The sequence below is a fragment of the Fusarium venenatum genome (genome assembly GCF_020744135.1).
Source record: "Fusarium venenatum strain MPI-CAGE-CH-0201 chromosome Unknown EDB82scaffold_2, whole genome shotgun sequence".
Classification (NCBI taxonomy): Eukaryota; Fungi; Ascomycota; class Sordariomycetes; order Hypocreales; family Nectriaceae; genus Fusarium; species Fusarium venenatum.
Genome location: NW_027072130.1, coordinates 8,018,356 through 8,034,883, shown reverse-complemented (window position 1 = coordinate 8,034,883; position 16,528 = coordinate 8,018,356). Strand labels below are relative to the sequence as shown.

The 16,528-nt window shown below is 47.9% G+C and overlaps 8 protein-coding genes across 8 annotated transcripts; 4 read left to right on the top strand and 4 right to left on the bottom strand.

The window, feature by feature from the left end:
• Nucleotides 1-20: 20 nt before the first annotated feature.
• EDB82DRAFT_194341 (uncharacterized protein) lies at nucleotides 21-1,304 on the bottom strand. The gene has a single exon (XM_025736160.2). It carries the CDS (start codon nucleotides 1,207-1,209, stop codon nucleotides 220-222), a length of 990 nt encoding a protein of 329 aa, XP_025586794.1. The 5' UTR covers nucleotides 1,210-1,304; the 3' UTR covers nucleotides 21-219.
• A 208-nt stretch (nucleotides 1,305-1,512) lies between these two features.
• EDB82DRAFT_194301 (nucleophile aminohydrolase) lies at nucleotides 1,513-3,067 on the top strand. Its single transcript, XM_025736159.2, has 5 exons — nucleotides 1,513-1,793; nucleotides 1,856-1,875; nucleotides 1,965-2,015; nucleotides 2,065-2,667; nucleotides 2,715-3,067. Exons 1-5 carry the CDS (start codon nucleotides 1,750-1,752, stop codon nucleotides 2,831-2,833), a joined length of 837 nt encoding a protein of 278 aa, XP_025586793.1. The 5' UTR covers nucleotides 1,513-1,749; the 3' UTR covers nucleotides 2,834-3,067.
• On the bottom strand, nucleotides 3,032-4,000 carry EDB82DRAFT_476160 (regulator of chromosome condensation 1/beta-lactamase-inhibitor protein II; the record flags this gene model as incomplete). The annotated part of the gene is made up of 4 exons (XM_065608052.1): nucleotides 3,032-3,054; nucleotides 3,086-3,384; nucleotides 3,433-3,760; nucleotides 3,808-4,000. 4 exons carry the CDS (start codon nucleotides 3,998-4,000, stop codon nucleotides 3,032-3,034), a joined length of 843 nt encoding a protein of 280 aa, XP_065465030.1.
• A 995-nt stretch (nucleotides 4,001-4,995) lies between these two features.
• EDB82DRAFT_525497 (uncharacterized protein) lies at nucleotides 4,996-9,605 on the top strand (the record flags this gene model as incomplete). Its single annotated transcript, XM_025736157.2, has 6 exons — nucleotides 4,996-5,289; nucleotides 5,341-5,369; nucleotides 5,427-5,475; nucleotides 5,525-5,774; nucleotides 5,822-8,278; nucleotides 8,329-9,605. 6 exons carry the CDS (start codon nucleotides 4,996-4,998, stop codon nucleotides 9,603-9,605), a joined length of 4,356 nt encoding a protein of 1,451 aa, XP_025586791.1.
• Nucleotides 9,606-9,682: 77 nt separating this feature from the next.
• On the bottom strand, nucleotides 9,683-10,661 carry EDB82DRAFT_501698 (P-loop containing nucleoside triphosphate hydrolase protein). The gene is made up of 3 exons (XM_025736156.2): nucleotides 10,432-10,661; nucleotides 10,275-10,380; nucleotides 9,683-10,226 (listed from the first exon to the last, which is right to left on the bottom strand). Exons 1-3 carry the CDS (start codon nucleotides 10,569-10,571, stop codon nucleotides 9,720-9,722), a joined length of 753 nt encoding a protein of 250 aa, XP_025586790.1. The 5' UTR covers nucleotides 10,572-10,661; the 3' UTR covers nucleotides 9,683-9,719.
• A 1,385-nt stretch (nucleotides 10,662-12,046) lies between these two features.
• Nucleotides 12,047-13,412, top strand: EDB82DRAFT_537302 (glycosyl transferase family 64 domain-containing protein; the record flags this gene model as incomplete). Its single annotated transcript, XM_025736155.2, has 2 exons — nucleotides 12,047-12,375; nucleotides 12,431-13,412. The coding sequence occupies 2 exons, from the start codon at nucleotides 12,047-12,049 to the stop codon at nucleotides 13,182-13,184; spliced, it is 1,083 nt and encodes a 360-aa protein (XP_025586789.2). The 3' UTR covers nucleotides 13,185-13,412.
• Nucleotides 13,413-13,429: 17 nt separating this feature from the next.
• On the top strand, nucleotides 13,430-14,460 carry EDB82DRAFT_501693 (peptidyl-tRNA hydrolase PTH2-domain-containing protein). Its single transcript, XM_025736151.2, has 2 exons — nucleotides 13,430-13,923; nucleotides 13,981-14,460. Exons 1-2 carry the CDS (start codon nucleotides 13,578-13,580, stop codon nucleotides 14,295-14,297), a joined length of 663 nt encoding a protein of 220 aa, XP_025586787.1. The 5' UTR covers nucleotides 13,430-13,577; the 3' UTR covers nucleotides 14,298-14,460.
• EDB82DRAFT_501692 (WD40-repeat-containing domain protein) lies at nucleotides 14,461-16,300 on the bottom strand. The gene is made up of 2 exons (XM_025736150.2): nucleotides 15,538-16,300; nucleotides 14,461-15,488 (listed from the first exon to the last, which is right to left on the bottom strand). The coding sequence occupies exons 1-2, from the start codon at nucleotides 16,222-16,224 to the stop codon at nucleotides 14,517-14,519; spliced, it is 1,659 nt and encodes a 552-aa protein (XP_025586786.1). The 5' UTR covers nucleotides 16,225-16,300; the 3' UTR covers nucleotides 14,461-14,516.
• Between the last annotated feature and the right edge of the window lie 228 nt (nucleotides 16,301-16,528).

The window sequence follows — 16,528 nt, the reverse complement described above, 5'->3', positions numbered from 1 at the left end:
TGAAGGCTGACAATCTCATGCTGGCCAGCGAGAGAAGAACCAAAACGATCCCTCTCTCAAGGCACAACCGAGCGTAAATCTTTGCACACAGACTAGTCGACTTGACACGGAAGAGCAAGGTCTAGGCAACTTAAGAGTGTGCAAATACATACACGATGCAAAGCATTTGGGTCATGAACAAAACAAAAGGCCCTTTCCGGGATAAAAGCCCGGAGAGCTTCATTGGTCTTTCTTACTCTCATCTTCGTCATCATCATCGTCTTCCCCGATATCGACAACCCTGTCGCTCACATTCTTGAGGATACGAGCGCTCAGCTTCTGAACAAATTTCCAAATGCCCATGAGAAATGTGAATGCGCCGATAAGAACAAAGATCAGGCTGATGTTCTCGACACGGTTTCGACCAGTGCCTCCTCTCCTACCACCACCTGCCACCCCGCTGTTTCGCAGCTGCCACCAATGAAACGGGTTCACGGTAAACATTGTCTTGAATAGCCCAACAATTCCAAGAGAGAAGAATCCCTTGGTGAAGTGCTCGATCCACGAGGTGGGCTCTGGTGGTGGAGGTCGCCTCAGAGCTTCGATATCTGTTACCACGCTTGTGACAGTCTCACCGAGGGTTCCAATTGGGTCGGACCATAGATCGAAAAGAGGATCCGCAATGAAGCCAAGCAAGAAGATGCTCAGTATACAACAGCACAGGGTCAAGCCGACCTGTGCCCACTTGCTGCTTAAAACAGAGCCCCAGTGTAGTCGGGAAATGCGATAAGTGAACTTGCAGGTTGGACACTGCCAATAGTTCCGGGCTTCCATAGGGTTTGCAAGTCTCCATGCATTGAGGCACCCTTCGTGGACATATTTTTGTGATCCCTTACACTTGCATGGTGATAACAACCTTCCCAATTCCGGGTCGTCAGAGACGTATGTAGGTCGAGATGATCCTGTCTGAATGCCAAAAGTGGTCGACTGATCAGGAAACCTGGGCTCTTCAGCATCGAAGCAGATGCGACAAGTGCGCGTGCCATAGCGCTTGTTCCCAGGCGCAGGGCCTGGTGCCTGTTGAGATGACGTTGACGTCTCCTCTCGCGATGTGGTATCTGCTTGAGGAGTCCAAGCATATTGCGATGATCGACGAGGCTCTGGTTCGGGTTCATGAGGAGTAGAGTTGTCTCCTACCGAGGACCAATCCCAAGTAGGACGCGGATCCATGATGGTTTACGTAGACCTGTGGATGTGAAAGAAATAGAGGTAGTGACAGCAGAACAAAACAAAAAATGCGGAATGTGCGAATACGTAGTTGGCCGTTTGAGGCGTGCCAGGCGCAACCTACATGTTTTTGCAAAGCTGAAAGTTAAATGAGACTGACAGGAGAGCGGGGAAGCAAACGCTCGCCAAGATCATGACAAGGACATGTAACATGCAAGAGGCCAGGTCAGCCTCTTTTTGTAGGAGAAGATTGAAGAAGAAAGCCGAACCAGCCGTTCACCAAACTGTTAGAAGAGCTCTGCTCTTGTGTGGAGCCGCCGTTCGGACTTCGGATAATCTGTTGCCCCGCATATAGCAGCTCTGGGCGGTTGAGCTAGACGCGCAGCTGGGCCTGCCTAGAGGCTACAGCTGCTTTGGCCAAACACCAAAGCTCCAGTTGTAGCCTTGCTCGATATCTCCTTGTCAACCCCACGAATTGATAAACGACCATAGTTCAACCATCACCACATTCAAACCGAGTTTATCAACACACAATATTGAACTATGGCGGATCGTTACTCCTTCTCCCTCACAACCTTCTCCCCCAGGTATGTTTCGGTGACGACACTGCTATCTTGCTATGGGAACATCATGGCTGACAATGTTATAGCGGAAAGCTGGTGCAGATTGGTACGTAATTACTTTGTGCATAGCTTGGGAGCTTTTGCAATCGAAGCTTCTTACAATCAACTCGAACCAGAACTAACATGACGAAATAGAGTATGCACTCAACGCAGTAAACCAGGGTATTACTGCCCTTGGCATCAAAGGTTCGCGCCGCCTCCAAGGTCCTGACGAGCTCCTACTGACCAGAAAAAGCTACCAACGGTATCGTCATTGCCACCGAAAAGAAGTCATCCTCTCCTCTCGCCGACCAGAGCTCCCTCTCAAAGATCAGCGACATCACCCCCAACATCGGCATGGTATACTCCGGCATGGGCCCCGACTACCGAGTATTGGTGGACCGAGCACGCAAGGTTTCGCATACTGAGTACAAGCGCATCTACAACGAGTATCCCCCTACCAGAATATTGGTGCAGGACGTCGCCCGAGTTATGCAGGAGGCCACCCAATCAGCCGGTGTACGACCTTACGGAGTCAGTCTTTTGATTGCTGGTTGGGACGAGGGCATTGAGCCTGAGGATGAGGAGAAGACCTCCCTGGAGGATAGCGAGGAGAAGAAGGTCAACAGAAAGACCGGAGGCATTCACAAGGGAGGCCCCATGCTGTACCAGGTCGACCCCTCTGGTAGTTACTACCCATGGAAGGCCACAGCCATTGGCAAGAGTGCAACCAAGGCCAAGACTTTCTTGGAGAAGCGATACTCGGAAGAGCTTGAGCTTGAGGATGCCATCCACATTGCCCTGTTGACCTTGAAGGACAATATTGAGGGTGAGATGAACGGTGACAGCATCGAGATCGGTAAGCTTCAACACTCTAATAGGCGGGATTATGCTAACATGTTGCAGGTATTGTTGGTGCCCCCGCAGATCACCTTCTGGGTCTCGAGGGCGTCGAGGGGGCTACCGGACCCCGTTTCAGAAAGCTGACCCCTCAAGAGATTGAGGATTACCTGACGAGTCTATGATTACCCTTATGCAGATGAACACAACGAGAAGCCTTGTACAATAGAGGGTCACTAGGCTCAATGGAGCTGGTTCTGATAGAAGGGCAGCTCATTCTGAGCTTCGACATTATTATGATTGCATCTTTGCTGTGACTATAAAAGATGCCCTTGGACCAGCCTCAACAGCCACCGCCTCCTCTTCTGGAGGAAGTATAAAATCTATTTTTGACCACAATGCAATACTTGTTACGGATTTGCCAAGACCAATCTGACCATCAGTGTTATTTCCTGTAACATAAATGCAACCATCAGTAGTAAGGGCGATCGCATGTGACTCTCCAATTGCAAAGTCTTGTACATCTTTATCTCCATCGACTTCCACGTAGCTTGGTATAGAACCAAGATCAGTGAATGCGGCGTGTCGACTTTGTGAACCGGGTGGTTTCATACCCCAGAGGTACATTCCGCCGCTTTCTGTTAGTGCTCCGATGGCGTATCCTCTTGCAGACACCTTCTTGATGGATTCACCAAGGTCATTGAGATCTTCTACGGCATTGGGTACGTTGGCAGGACTAAAGACTTGTTAGTATTGCACCGGTATATGATTTTAAAACACATACCGTGACTCGTCAACCTCGCGGCCAAGGCAGTCTCGAAATCGAGGATCACCACAGCTCAGAACAATCCCATTCTCAAGAAGAACCACGAAACCGGTATCATAAGCTTCTATTTGGCGGACCGGAGATTCACAAGGCCAGGTTTCAGTGCACTTGTCGGCCTTCCATGCAGATAAAGACGCATACTGAACAATGGTTGAGCCATGAACAGACAAGATTTTTCCATCTCCTGATTCGGCATTTGGTGTGTCGAACAGGCAAGTTTTGGCTTCACGATAGAGAAGCTTGTTGGGGTATGACCCGGCAAACGCCCATGTCTTATTTCGTTGCACTATCAAATGTTAGAGTGGTGATCAATGATGTAGATATAGTATTTACCTGCGGTATAATGTATCTTTGGAACAATATGTTCAATCGTCTTGTCTGTTAGAACTTTTGTGAAAGTGAACAAATCGTCAGACTCTTGGTCACTCGGTGAGGATTCAAAATCAAGCTGGTTCCATGCGTTGAAGCCCGTTGCGTATAAACTCATGGCTTTGTCCGAGGAGGACGAAATTATCGGCAATTGCATGATTAAAGAGTAATAGTTGTGCCCTAACAGTTGTAAGGTTTCAGAGTATGGTAAGCAGGTGGAAAGTGAAAAGTGCTGAGCTTCAAAATATTGACTGGTGTATGCATACGCTACACTAATCCAACCACATCAAATAGCTTGGCAGCGTATATTATTTTAATTTAGTGAATTTGAACTTCATAGTTGAGATCGGATCAAATGATACATATTAATCGTTTATTTTTCTTTGTTTGTGCTATTCAAGTTGGACTCGTTGGTAGTCCTACGTCGAGTATGAGACATCGCTAGCAAACAAAGAGAGCCACATTCAGGGCATCCAATCAAGAGAAATCTCATCCAGAACAATAGAATACCCAGCTTGGAAAAACAACAGCCAGACAAAGTTAAGACGATTTCAGTAGTAAATAACATCAATCGGCTATTAAGTTGGACCCAAATTAGAGTTGACCTATTGTATGTTTCTTTTCAACCTCTTCGCCTCTAAACTCCAACTGAAATATTGGGCAATTCCGCTCTACACAGCAATCCACGCATATCTCGTTGGCCGTGAATCACTGCCGCCTCGGACCTGTTGGCTGGCCTCCTATAATAGACCTCTTCCTGCGCCTCCTACACAGATCATAAGCCTCCCTCCCATTTCCATTTTTATTGCAGAGTGCCTTCTGTAACGGTATTAAGTCCCGGTCGACCTCCTGCACTCACAACTAAGTATCAGTCACAGGCACGACTACGCCTTCCCTACAAAGAACTCTACCTCTTTATATCACTCGCTCGGGACCTGGCTCTCGCAACATCACTCCTACACATTCTCTTTTTGTTATCCGCCGAACCATCATATTTTAGCATCTTTCTGTATGCTTTTGAGAACCCATCGTTACATAAGACGTCTTACTTCTCACAGTTTTGATCATCTACTTTTTATCAGAATAAACTCATCTTGGGGGCCTGCCTTTCACAAACTGAGATTAGCCCACAGGGGTCTTCAACAGATCAGAATGTCTTCCACAGATAAGGTCATGGTGGACGCATATTCTATCCCAGACTCCGAGATCAAAACACTAGGATCCTCAGTTGTTGAGATATCTGTTGCCGACGGGAGGGAGACAATAACCAATGTTCCTGACGCGGAAACACTCATATCTATTGACTCCGATGATAAGTTCATTGAGGAAGAGCAAGACGATGAGGTCGAGGATCAGCAGGTGACACCCAGCTCAGAGGTGGTAAATCCCCGCGGTTACCAGCGAGAGATGTTGGAACGGAGCCTCGAAAGGAATATCATCGTTGCAGTAAGTTATTCCGAGTATCATCCATTTGAAATCATTCGCTGACTTGATAAGATGGACACAGGAAGCGGTAAAACTCAAGTGTATGTTGTTTTCATGTCATCAAAACAAGAGGGAGACTGACTGATTGTGACTCGCAGGGCCGTGATGCGCATCCAACACGAACTTGACACATGTGCACCAGACAAGGTCGGTGAACAAAGAAACATCCCTTTACAGACAAAACTAACAAAGGGAGATCGTCTGGTTCTTAGGCAAGACAGTATCGCTATGCGAACAGCAGTACGACGTTCTTCAAATACAAATGCCGTCGGTGTCAATGAGACTGCTGACTGGGCAGTTAAACATTGACACATGGTCTGAGGATGTCTGGCCCCGTATCCTCCACGGGACTCGCGTTGTTGTCTCAACCTTTGACGTCCTGCGAGATGCACTGGACCATGCATTTGTCAGGATAGACATGCTGTCTCTTATCGTGTTCGATGAAGGTGGGATAACGCCGACACTGGTAGTACTATTACTGACTTGCTTGCAGTTCACAATTGCGTGAAGAATAGCGGTGGTCGAAAGATCATGGTGAATCACTATCACAGACACAAGAGTGCTGGCATGCCCGTGCCTGTTATTCTGGGTTTAACAGCTAGCCCGGTGCAGTCGAGGTCGAGGCACGATGAGATCCGCGAGCTCGAAATCACCATGGATGCGATATGTATCACTCCAACGGTTAATCGGGAAGAGCTACTCCGTCACGTCAATAAGCCCGATCTTTCCCGGGTACTGTACGATGTAGAAGAACATCCAGCTCGAACCCCCTTAATGCAGACTCTACGGTCTGAATACTTGGCGATGGACATCACAAAAGATCCAAGTATCACAAAAATCCGAGAGCTCATCGCTAAGAACGCGAGCACCGGACCTGAAGTACTATCTTTGTTGATGAAACACGGGACCTTCTCTCAGAAGCAGCTGAAGGCGTTTTGGAACAAAAGCAAGGACATTCTTAGTGAACTTGGACCTTGGGCCGCCGACAAGTACATCTCTGACTTGGTCAATATATTCCTACAGAGGGTCGACTCGTCATCGAAACTCAACGATGCCTGGAACAACGAGGACAGAACCTATCTCGCAGGGCATATGAGACAGATCGCTGCTAGTCCCCATCAACCCAAACTACCGGCCACACACAACTTGTCTGACAAGACGAACAAACTAATTCATGAACTCCTTACAGCTGATGAGGACACGGTCGGTATCATATTCGTCAGATCGAGGGTTGCCGCCAACGTCCTTGGCTCTCTGTTAAAAGAGCACCCTGAGATTCGAAAGCGGTATCGTGCCAGTTCAGTAGTGGGATTTTCATCTACAAAAGTTCATAAGCAGAACATCCATGAATATATGCCTAGTTCAAGTACCGAGACATTGCGCGACTTCAAATCAGGTGTCATCAATCTTCTGGTTTCGACGAGTGTCCTTGAAGAGGGCATCGACGTTGCGGCGTGCAACCTCGTCGTCTGTTTCGACGAGACAACCACCCTCAAATCCCACATCCAACGCCGCGGACGGGCTCGCAGAAAGAATTCAAAGATGATTGTACTTACTAAATCTACATCTGACGTTCAGGAATGGGATTCTCTAGAGGCTGAGATGAAGAGTCAGTATGAGCAGGAAAGAGAAGAGTTGGACAGACTAGAGATAGAGGCTCGCACTGAAGCGACGAGCTCGATGTCCTTGGTTATTCCAAATACAGGAGCTAGACTGGATCTCGAGAACGCTCGCCAACACCTCGAACATTTCTGCAGCAAGGTGTTCCGACGGGACTACGTGGATCAAAGACCTGTGTACGTTTACCAAAAGACAGAACAGGGAACAGCACCTCCGGGTTTTAGCGCCACGGTTACTCTTCCGGCTGCTCTGCCTCGGCACCTCCGCAAGACCCAGGGCAGAGGCGGATGGAGATCTGAAAAGAATGCACAGAAAGAGGCAGCTTTCGTTGCATTCGTCGGGCTGTACCAAGAAGGACTGATTGGTGATCACCTCCTTCCCCTTAACGCGGACTCGAAAGGAGCAGAAGAAGAGGTGCAGCTCACTCGACCCGAACTTCTATTCAACCCATGGCGAGACGTTGCACAAAAATGGCAGACAGCCAATGATAAATGGCTCTATTCTTATGAGTTCTTCGACCACGAGTACGTTACTCCTCTTCGTTTCAATATTGCCCTGCCTGTGGAGCTTCCTCAACCTCGTGACATCACCGTCTATCCCCAAGAAGGACTTACGTGGCATGTCAAATGCACCTCAATCAAGAGAATCTCCCATGCAGAATGCTTGGACTTGCCGGATCATACATCTATCCTATTAGCGATGCATTTTGGCCACCGCTGGAACGTGGAAGACAGGGATCATGTGATCAAACTCATCTATGAGAATAGGGACCTTTCTCTGGATCGTATCGGATCCATACCCTTCAATGAAAGCATTGATGCTGTATTGGAAAAAAGAGTTCTAGTTCGGGACGCTAGAAAGACCCCCTACCACTACGTCCGAACGATCCCCTCAAAACCGCTCAAAGAGCAAGTCAAGCATCCATTTTCAGAATACGAAGATGCTCCAGAAGAACAATATCTCGTTGTAGAGCAATGGACGCGCAGATCGGACCTATTGCATGATTTTTTTCACGGCCAGACTCGGAGCGCCAGTACCAAACCGTACCGCTGGGTTATCCCCATTTCCCAAGCGACCGTCGATGAGGTTCCTCGCCGTGCCGCTAAGTGCGGCATGCTTATTCCTTGCATCATTCATGAATTGGAGGTTCAGCTCATCACGTCGGAACTGTCCTCGACAATATTGGCGCCAGTGGGTATAACAGACTTGCAGTTGGTGATCGAAGCCATCAGCTCACGTAGCGCTGCGGAGCCTGTTGAATATGAACGTCTTGAGTTCTTGGGTGATTCAATTTTGAAGTTTTGCACGGTTACTCAGGCGTACTCTGAACGTAAGTCTCTCAAATCCTTCCACCGTTGCCTATACTGATCAGTGTTAAAGACCCCTTTTGGCCGGAAGGCCTCCTCAACCATTTCAAAGATCAGCTAGTCTCCAATAACCGATTGACTCGTATGTGCCTCGAGACAGGCCTATCGAAATTTATTATAACCAACCCGTACACTGGTCTCAAATGGCGACCGCTGTATCAGGACGACTTTCTAGATGTGAAGCCAGCCGAGGGCGCATCAAGGTTTATTGGCCCAAAGGTTCTTGCTGATGTGGTCGAAGCACTTGTTGGAGCCTCTTACCAGGATGGAGGTATGAACAAAGCTCTGGAGTGTATCAAAGTCTTCTTAGGCTCCAAGTGCAACTGGTATAATGACGGAGTCGCCAGGGACATACTATTCCGAGAAGCACTTAGCGACGTACAATTACCCCCCACGATGGAGCCTTTGGAAGAGCTAATTGGGTACACATTTGAGAAGAAGTCTCTACTCATTGAGGCAATGACCCACGGATCTTATGCGGCTGATACGCAGCAGCGATCTTATGAACAACTCGAGTTTCTTGGAGATGCGGTTCTCGACTGTATCGTCGTAACCCGGATGTACCAGTTCGATCCACCAGTGCCCCATGGACGCCTACACATGATCAAGACCGCCATGGTTAATGCTGAGTTCCTCGCGTTTACAAACATGCAATACGGATTGCTTCGACCCGATATCGAATTCGAGGACGGCGAGCCAGTATCCACAGAAGTATCTCTTCCCATTTGGAAATTCATGCGCCACAACTCTCAAGAGATGGGTAGAATTATGAAAGAAACCCAAGCAAGATTTGAGAGTCTTCAAGATGAAATCAATGCGGCTAGAATGAATGGTACACATTATCCATGGACACTTCTCGCACGTCTCCATCCCAAGAAATTCTACTCCGATCTTATAGAAGCTGTTCTGGGTGCCATTTGGGTTGATTCGGGAAACATGGAAACATGCACAGCCTTCCTTCACAAATTCGGCATCTTGCCCTACCTCGACCGGATTCTCAATGACAATATCCACGTACAACACCCCAAAGAAGAGCTCACCAAACTATCGGTCAACGAGAAAATGTTCTATGACTGTACTCTGGTTGACGGACCTATCAAGGAGTACCTCTGCACAGTCAAGGTTGGAGATCGTATCGTGGGAGTCGTGTCAGGGGCACTCAATAAGATTGAGGCCACGGCCAAGGCTGCCGAAGAGGCCGTAAACCTTTTGAAAGCGGAGCAGAGACGGGCAGAACAAGCGGCGCAGGATGAAGTGGAGCGGTTTCTTGTTGCAATGGACCTTTCTTAGGTAGACACGAGACAGAGGGAGGGCCGTAGAAGGCTTATAGAAACAGGCCATTGCTTGTAACATCACTGAGCTATATAGAATTGAATTTGGTATCTTGATGTTCTTTTGTTCTATCTAGACTTGCTTTCCAAGTTCTTCCAAGATAGTGTTCACTGTCCACTCAAATGTCATTTCAATATCTCCATCAGCACCCCCATCACTCTGCACTTTGATCCCTTCCCTATCCAGAACATCCTTCTTGAACTCCTCCTCTACATTACCATTCTCAAACATCCAAGCATGTTCCTCTACATAATTGGGCCAAACGATCTTATCCACGTAACCCGGAGGATCCGCCCAAAATCCTTCAAGAGTGACATATCCATCTCTAGCCTCTCTTCTCGCTTTGGCTTTTGCATACGTCGTTCTCAAAAAGAGTTTGATGTCTAAATTAGGCTTTACAGCGGCCATGGAGGGTGAAAAAAGAAGAAATCCGTCCAGGAGACACAGACGAAGGTTATTGCGGAGCGGGTGGTCTGGTCCTAGAGCAGCGTCTACTTTGGCGCGCTGGGCTTCAATTATAGCATCTGGGACAGGACACTTTCCCACAGAGTTCTTATCCTCCTTAGAATCAAGACTAGGCTATCGAGTGTAAGTCAATGAGGTTAAACGTTATGGTATGGGACTTACAGGAAAGGCAGCGTGTTGGCGGATATAAGCGAGGGATTCAGCCATGGCAGGGATATCGAGAGACTCGGCACAATCCCAGTCTAAAAGACCATTCTTTGTAGGCAATCTAAACTGCTATTAGCCAAGATTCATAGGTATAGTTTGTAGGGTAACATACTCATTCTCGGGTCTATAAAAGTCATCTTCATGCAGGATAAAAGTGTTGGGGAAAATGTCCCGCAGTAGTCTCGCAAGAGTGGTTTTCCCGCTTGAAGAACATCCTGAGATGCCTACTATGAGAGCGTTGTTTTCGCTCATTATAATGTCAAGTCATTCAGAAACGAGTATTGCGTAATAAGATGCGAGTTGTGTTTAAGAGTTGCTTTTGATGTGGTTCAGATGTGGTTGGTTGGACAAACTTTATGTTACTATAGGACTACTGGAAAAGTGGGCTGAAGGGTAAGCTCTCGGTTCTCAGTCATGGGTTTGATGTCCTTACCAGACTTTGTTTACGAATCAACTCTTACAAATTGCGGTTCTTAGTGTACCATTATGCGAAGCGTATCAGCACCCTATTCATCAGCTGGTCTTGTCCGCGGTTGTATAGGGCTGGATCAATGAACCAACAATCAGTACGGACGTGAATGTTCAGCCAACAACCAAGCATATTTGGTGAGATAAGGTCAATGTCACCACGCAGAGAATATGGACATGTTGTGTAGTCAACTATATATGATTCAACACTCTTCTTCTTCTTCTTCTACATTTTCTGCAACTTCTCTTTATGACATGCCATGTCTTTTCCCAGGCTTATCAGAGCTGAGTGACAGTCTAAAGAAGGCTACAGGGTAAACTAGCTTCGGCGGAGCTTTCCTTCTCATTAATTCCCATGTAGCATGCAGGGGAGGGCTTGATAGTGGCGTCCGTCAGCCGCTATGGATAGACTTGCAGGGGGTTTCTATGGTTGCACAAACCTCTAAGATCTTGGCTTGTAGTACTTGGATATTGTTGTGTTTGGCTTTTTGGTAACATGTTCTGAACACAAGCTATGCTATGTCTCGAGTGTCCAAAAGATCATGTTTACTATGGTCCTACGCATGTGCTTTTGAGATAAGAGTCTCAGCACTATTTCAACTAATTACCCGTCCAATCCTTTCCATGTTGAGTCTAGTCAAAGAATGGAACAAGACGAACCACAGACTACAACTGTGACATTGGGTCAAACGACTTGCTAGCAAGAGATGAAAGCCACTCCTCATTTTGGATAAAAATGTCTCTACGTGCGACAACACTTTGCTACTATTGGTACATTCGCATGGAAGAGGTTGCTAGAGTTGACTTGTGCGAATCAGACTTAGACTTAGACTTAACTTGGAGCCCGAGTCAAGGGATGCGAAGCAAGGGAGGATTATATGTATGTACTACATGCTGTACCCGTGTAAGTCGAGCCAACAACGAAATATTCCAGTTGGCTACACGACCATTTCTTTTTCTGCCTCGGCGCTATCTATCTTGGCTTCACATGTGTTCTCGCCATTCTCGACGATGATTTGAGCTGAAAGACTTGCTTCTGAGGACGCCAAGATATCAAGATGATGGTTATGTGAAACAGATTTGACTCATATAACAAGATTCCAACAAACAAATTGACCATCCTTACCCAGCAATTCCCGATCGATACATACCAGACGCCTCTCCCGTACACATCTCCCTTGGAAACAGCCCTTCTTTCCGCCGCCACCCCTATTTAAAACATCATGGGACAATATTCGAAGTCTTTGCAACCAACAACAATGTTGAAGCCTTCAGTCTCCTTCACGGAGAAAGCGCAGCCCCTCAGGAGGAGGGTTGCGGAAAAGGTCGAGTGGGTGAAGGCTCATGCACCAGAGGTTGTAAAGTCGCGAGCTTTTCGAAAGACAACGACCATCCTTGCTGCTTTTACTTTGGTCGTCTCGCTCATTGTTCTTACGGGAAAGTACACCAACGCTGGGTGGTTCATACCAAAGGTTATCCAAAAGATTGGACGGTATCCGACGTGTGAGAGCAAGGGGATCAATGGAACAAGAGAGATTTGGGATGTGTCGAGGCACAAGTACGAAAACCTTCGAGATGATAAGTTTACGTACGTTCCCTCCATCTCCTCGACTGCGAAAATGCTAACGTTGAATCTGTTACAGCATCGCCATGCAAACTTACCAACGACCAAAGGAACTTGAAGAGACTCTCAGCATCATCCTAAGCGAGGATGTACCTTCACTTCTCGAGGTAGTCATCGTCTGGAACGACGTCGAAAACTACCCACCACCAGACTTTGTTTCCAAGTACGGTGTCCCAGTTCGATACCGAAAGTCGAAGCGCAACAGCCTCAACGAGAAGCTCTGGCCCGATCCTGAGTACAAGACACAGGCGATTCTGCTCTCAGACGATGATGTCTACTACCGTCCCAACGATCTCGAATTTGTCTTCCAGACATGGCGAAAGTTCGGCAGGAATCGAATGGTTGGCGCTCTCGCTCGGTGTTCACCTGTGGACACGTTCGGATACCATCGTTACACCTTTTGCTCTAGCAAGAAGGGCCAGGACGACTATAACATGGTTTTGACAAACCTTGCATTTTCGCATATCTCGTTCCTCGACTATTATTCGTCCAACGATACCATCATGACGCAGATCAGGGAATATGTTGATGAGGGCTTCAACTGCGAGGACCTTGCGCTGAACTATGTCCACGGACTGCTCACCGGCGAAGGGCCTCTTCTCATCAATGGACATGAAAAGTATTACAATTTTGTCCCCAAAGTCGGGATTAGCATGAAGAAGGGTCATATGGAGGCGCGAAGTGCTTGTCTCAATCACTTTTCCAAGTTGTTTGGCTGTCACCCCTTGGTTGACGAGACAGGATACATCCAGCGTGGTGTCCTAGTGATGTGAGATCTCAACAGGACTAGAGAAGATATAATAACTTGTTTACATCACAGTAATACCATTACCATGTGTAAGAGGAGTGTGTATAGCAGTTTTCCCACTGGAAGTTGGAACTTCGAACGGCTGCGCCGGGAATACTTTATGCCATTGGTAATGTCGTTATCGGTTTAATGAGAGTTATTGATGAAGTGATTCAAGGATAAAAGCAAGTAATTTCATATTCTTCGAAACATCATGATACAAACTGAAACGTTCTTGAGATTTTCCTCGACATAGTCATTGTCATAGCTGCCCCACGTGATGTAACCAACCTAGCTCCATCACAAACCACCAAACAGTATCACAAGCTAAACCAGCCTTTCAACCCAATTCTATTCGCTACCCTCTTTGTCAATCACCATGAATCAAGGCGAGCAAACAGGAGTAATCATCTCCACGGCCGTCGTGGCCGTCCTCACAGGCTACGCTTTCGGTATCTATACCATCCGTGGCTATCTCATTTCGCCTTCCCTAGTCGAAGAGCGTCGGCGCGCCCTGCACGATCCTGTCGAGAGCGACGAAAGCGATGTTGACGAAGACGATACTGTGCTCGACCATGCACCCAACTGGGCCAACGGCCCCGACGCCGATCGCAAGCAGGGCTTGAAGGCTGCCGATGAGGAGAAGAAGGAGCCTGTTGTTAAGGATAACGGCGAGGAGTGCAAGCTTGTTCTTGTCGTGCGAACAGATCTCGGCATGACAAAGGGTATGTTGGATATATCCCATAAATTCGACGAAAAACGCTAACTGTCAACTTTCATAGGCAAAATCGCTGCTCAATGCTCCCATGCTACCCTCGCATGCTACAAGTCTCTCGTCCGCGCTCCCGCCAACTCTCCCCAAGCCCAGATCCTCAAGCGATGGGAGCGTCTCGGCCAGGCCAAGATCGCTGTGCAAGTCAAGAGCCAGGACGAAATCCTCGAGCTCCGACGCAAGGCACGATCTCTGGGTCTCACTGCTGAAGTGATCCAGGACGCTGGCCGAACACAGATCGAGGCGGGTAGCATGACGGTGCTGGGCGTTGGACCTGCTCCTCGCAGCCTTGTCGACCAGGTCACTGGTGGACTGAAGCTGCTCTAAATAACGGAACGAATAGAGACGTCAGATTTGAGGGTGTACACATACGAAGATATGCACTGGATTACGAATTGGGACCGGATTCTTAAAAGTACTACAATTATAGACATTCAAGCGAATATTTGATAGATTAAAAAAAAGACAGCACTTTTTCACTTGTGAGAATCGTGTTTTCTGTGATAAAGGGTATTATTCGCATTCGCATTTGTACATGAAAGTCTATTACTCCTTTTTGGCAAACCTTGACAACGCCGGTCCCAGATCGGCCTCGGCCTCGAGCTCCTTCTTGTTCTTCTTGACCTGCTGCTCGTTCCAAATCTCGTCCACGTGCATTCTCTTCTCGTCGATAATGTTCTTCTTTCGCTGCTTGCGCAGGTACTTCTTGAGCGCACCATTCTTGCCTCTTGCTCGCTTGCGGATCTCCTCGGCGATGTCTGCAGCAGGAGCGTCAAGGTCCTTTTCGGCACGACGCTGCTTCTCGGATCGCAAGTCCAGGGTTCCGATGTAGTTGGGGTCGAGGGCAATCATATCGGGCTGCAGCTTGTTGAGCAGACCCTTGACTTCGGACTCTTGTCGTTGCTTGGCAGTCTCGAATGGGTTGACTTCCAGAGCGTCGTAGTTGGCCTCACCAGCACCAGGAACAATGATGGAGGAGAAGCCAGAGTCGTGACCGATACCGAGAACATCTTCAAAGGGACACCATCGTACGCGCTCAATGCGCTTACCCTCACCACCCCACGCCATGTAAGGGCTCTGAACCTTTTCTTGGACAGGGGCGTTCTTATCGAAGAGACCCTTCCAGATGGTTGTTTGAGTACCCCAACCAATAGCTGTCAAGCCTGTATCGGAGATTGCCACTGACGAAGCTGGTTGGCGTGTGAAGTAACTGTTGACTTCGCGCAACATTCTGAGATCCCAAACTGCCATCTTCTGATCTTGGCCCGTCGAGACCATGTATCGACCTTCACGATCGACGGCCAGATCTCGAACGGGTCCTCGGTGTGCTAACAGCTTGACGAGAGGGTCTGATGAATTAGGTGACCATAGTGTAACCGCTCCGTTCTGGTGGCCGACGTGTAAAACGGCGTTCCAGGGGTTTTGTTTGAGGGCGCAAGGTTGGCCTAATCGGGTAGGAATCTCGGCGACTAATTGACCAGTTGACGTATCCTGATATTTGAGGAAACCTGAAGAGCCCTGATATTCGTTAGTAACAGAAAATTTGTGCGAAAATGTAGGTACTTACAACTGTTGCTAAGAGGTAGTGGTACGGCAGAAACTCCATGTGAGACACCTCCTGGTGTTTTTTCAGGGTGTGCAGTTCCACGCCATTGTGATCGTAGATGTAGACGTACTTCTTCTGCGCGACAGCAAAGTACTGGTTGTTGTGTAGCCATTTCACGTCCCGGATCGTCTCGTTCAACTGCAGCTCACAGCCAAGCTTGCCTTCTCGCCAATCCATTGTCGCAACATGTCCCTTTCGACCACCGAGCAACAGGTCCCGCCCATTCCTCGAGTAATCAAACTGGTAGGGTCCTAGTTGATCCAGCGTAAGTTCGAATCGCTTCTGCGCAGTGCCCACCGCTACACCAGAGGTAATATCGTCTTGTCGGACCTTGTATGTTCGTTCCAGCTCGTCCTCGGCCTCGAGAAAACCCGACGTGTGCTCGAGCAAAATCTCTGCATCCTTGGCCTTGAGTGTAGCATCCTCGTACTTGCTCTCGAGATGCTTCAAGTTTCTGCGAAGCTTCTTGTCCTTGATCGCCTTGAGGTTGACCTTCTTGCCTCGACCGTAGGCCTTGTGGGCTTCTCGAATTCGACGAGCACGTTCTCGGTCACTGCGAGGAACGAGTTCCGTTCGGGCGCCTTCAACGGCGAGTGCGCCATTGTCGCGCACTTTGGAAGTGGTCGTATCAACTCTGTCGACCTCCATATTTTTGTATCGTGGACGCGCTCACTTAAGAAAAAGGTAACTTGAAGCTGGACGGCAGAATGGATTGGCATACAACTTTCCTTATCGACAAAAAAATTCACAGCTTATCGTGTAGAGTCTATTGGCTGAGTGGCTCCACTATGAGATGACAGAATAAACCATCTTTATACTATAACCGCCATGTCATGTCCAAGTGACGGTATATCTAGTAGAATCAGGTGAATAATTAAATTCGATGCTGTAAGTCGTCAGTATTAACATGATTAGATGAGCTATAGATTCAAATTTGAATAGATTATGATCT

Coding starts and splice junctions, on each gene's coding strand:
- EDB82DRAFT_194341 (XM_025736160.2), bottom strand. CDS start 1,209: ATGGATCCGCGTCCTACTTGGGATTGGTCCTCGGTAGGAGACAACTCT.
- EDB82DRAFT_194301 (XM_025736159.2), top strand. CDS start 1,750: ATGGCGGATCGTTACTCCTTCTCCCTCACAACCTTCTCCCCCAG. Junction 1,794..1,855: donor CTCACAACCTTCTCCCCCAG/GTATGTTTCGGT, acceptor ACAATGTTATAG/CGGAAAGCTGGTGCAGATTG. Junction 2,668..2,714: donor CGGTGACAGCATCGAGATCG/GTAAGCTTCAAC, acceptor AACATGTTGCAG/GTATTGTTGGTGCCCCCGCA.
- EDB82DRAFT_501698 (XM_025736156.2), bottom strand. CDS start 10,571: ATGAGCGAAAACAACGCTCTCATAGTAGGCATCTCAGGATGTTCTTCA. Junction 10,381..10,431: donor TTTTATAGACCCGAGAATGA/GTATGTTACCCT, acceptor ATAGCAGTTTAG/ATTGCCTACAAAGAATGGTC. Junction 10,227..10,274: donor GCCAACACGCTGCCTTTCCT/GTAAGTCCCATA, acceptor TACACTCGATAG/CCTAGTCTTGATTCTAAGGA.
- EDB82DRAFT_501693 (XM_025736151.2), top strand. CDS start 13,578: ATGAATCAAGGCGAGCAAACAGGAGTAATCATCTCCACGGCCGTCGTG. Junction 13,924..13,980: donor AGATCTCGGCATGACAAAGG/GTATGTTGGATA, acceptor CAACTTTCATAG/GCAAAATCGCTGCTCAATGC.
- EDB82DRAFT_501692 (XM_025736150.2), bottom strand. CDS start 16,224: ATGGAGGTCGACAGAGTTGATACGACCACTTCCAAAGTGCGCGACAAT. Junction 15,489..15,537: donor ACTACCTCTTAGCAACAGTT/GTAAGTACCTAC, acceptor AACGAATATCAG/GGCTCTTCAGGTTTCCTCAA.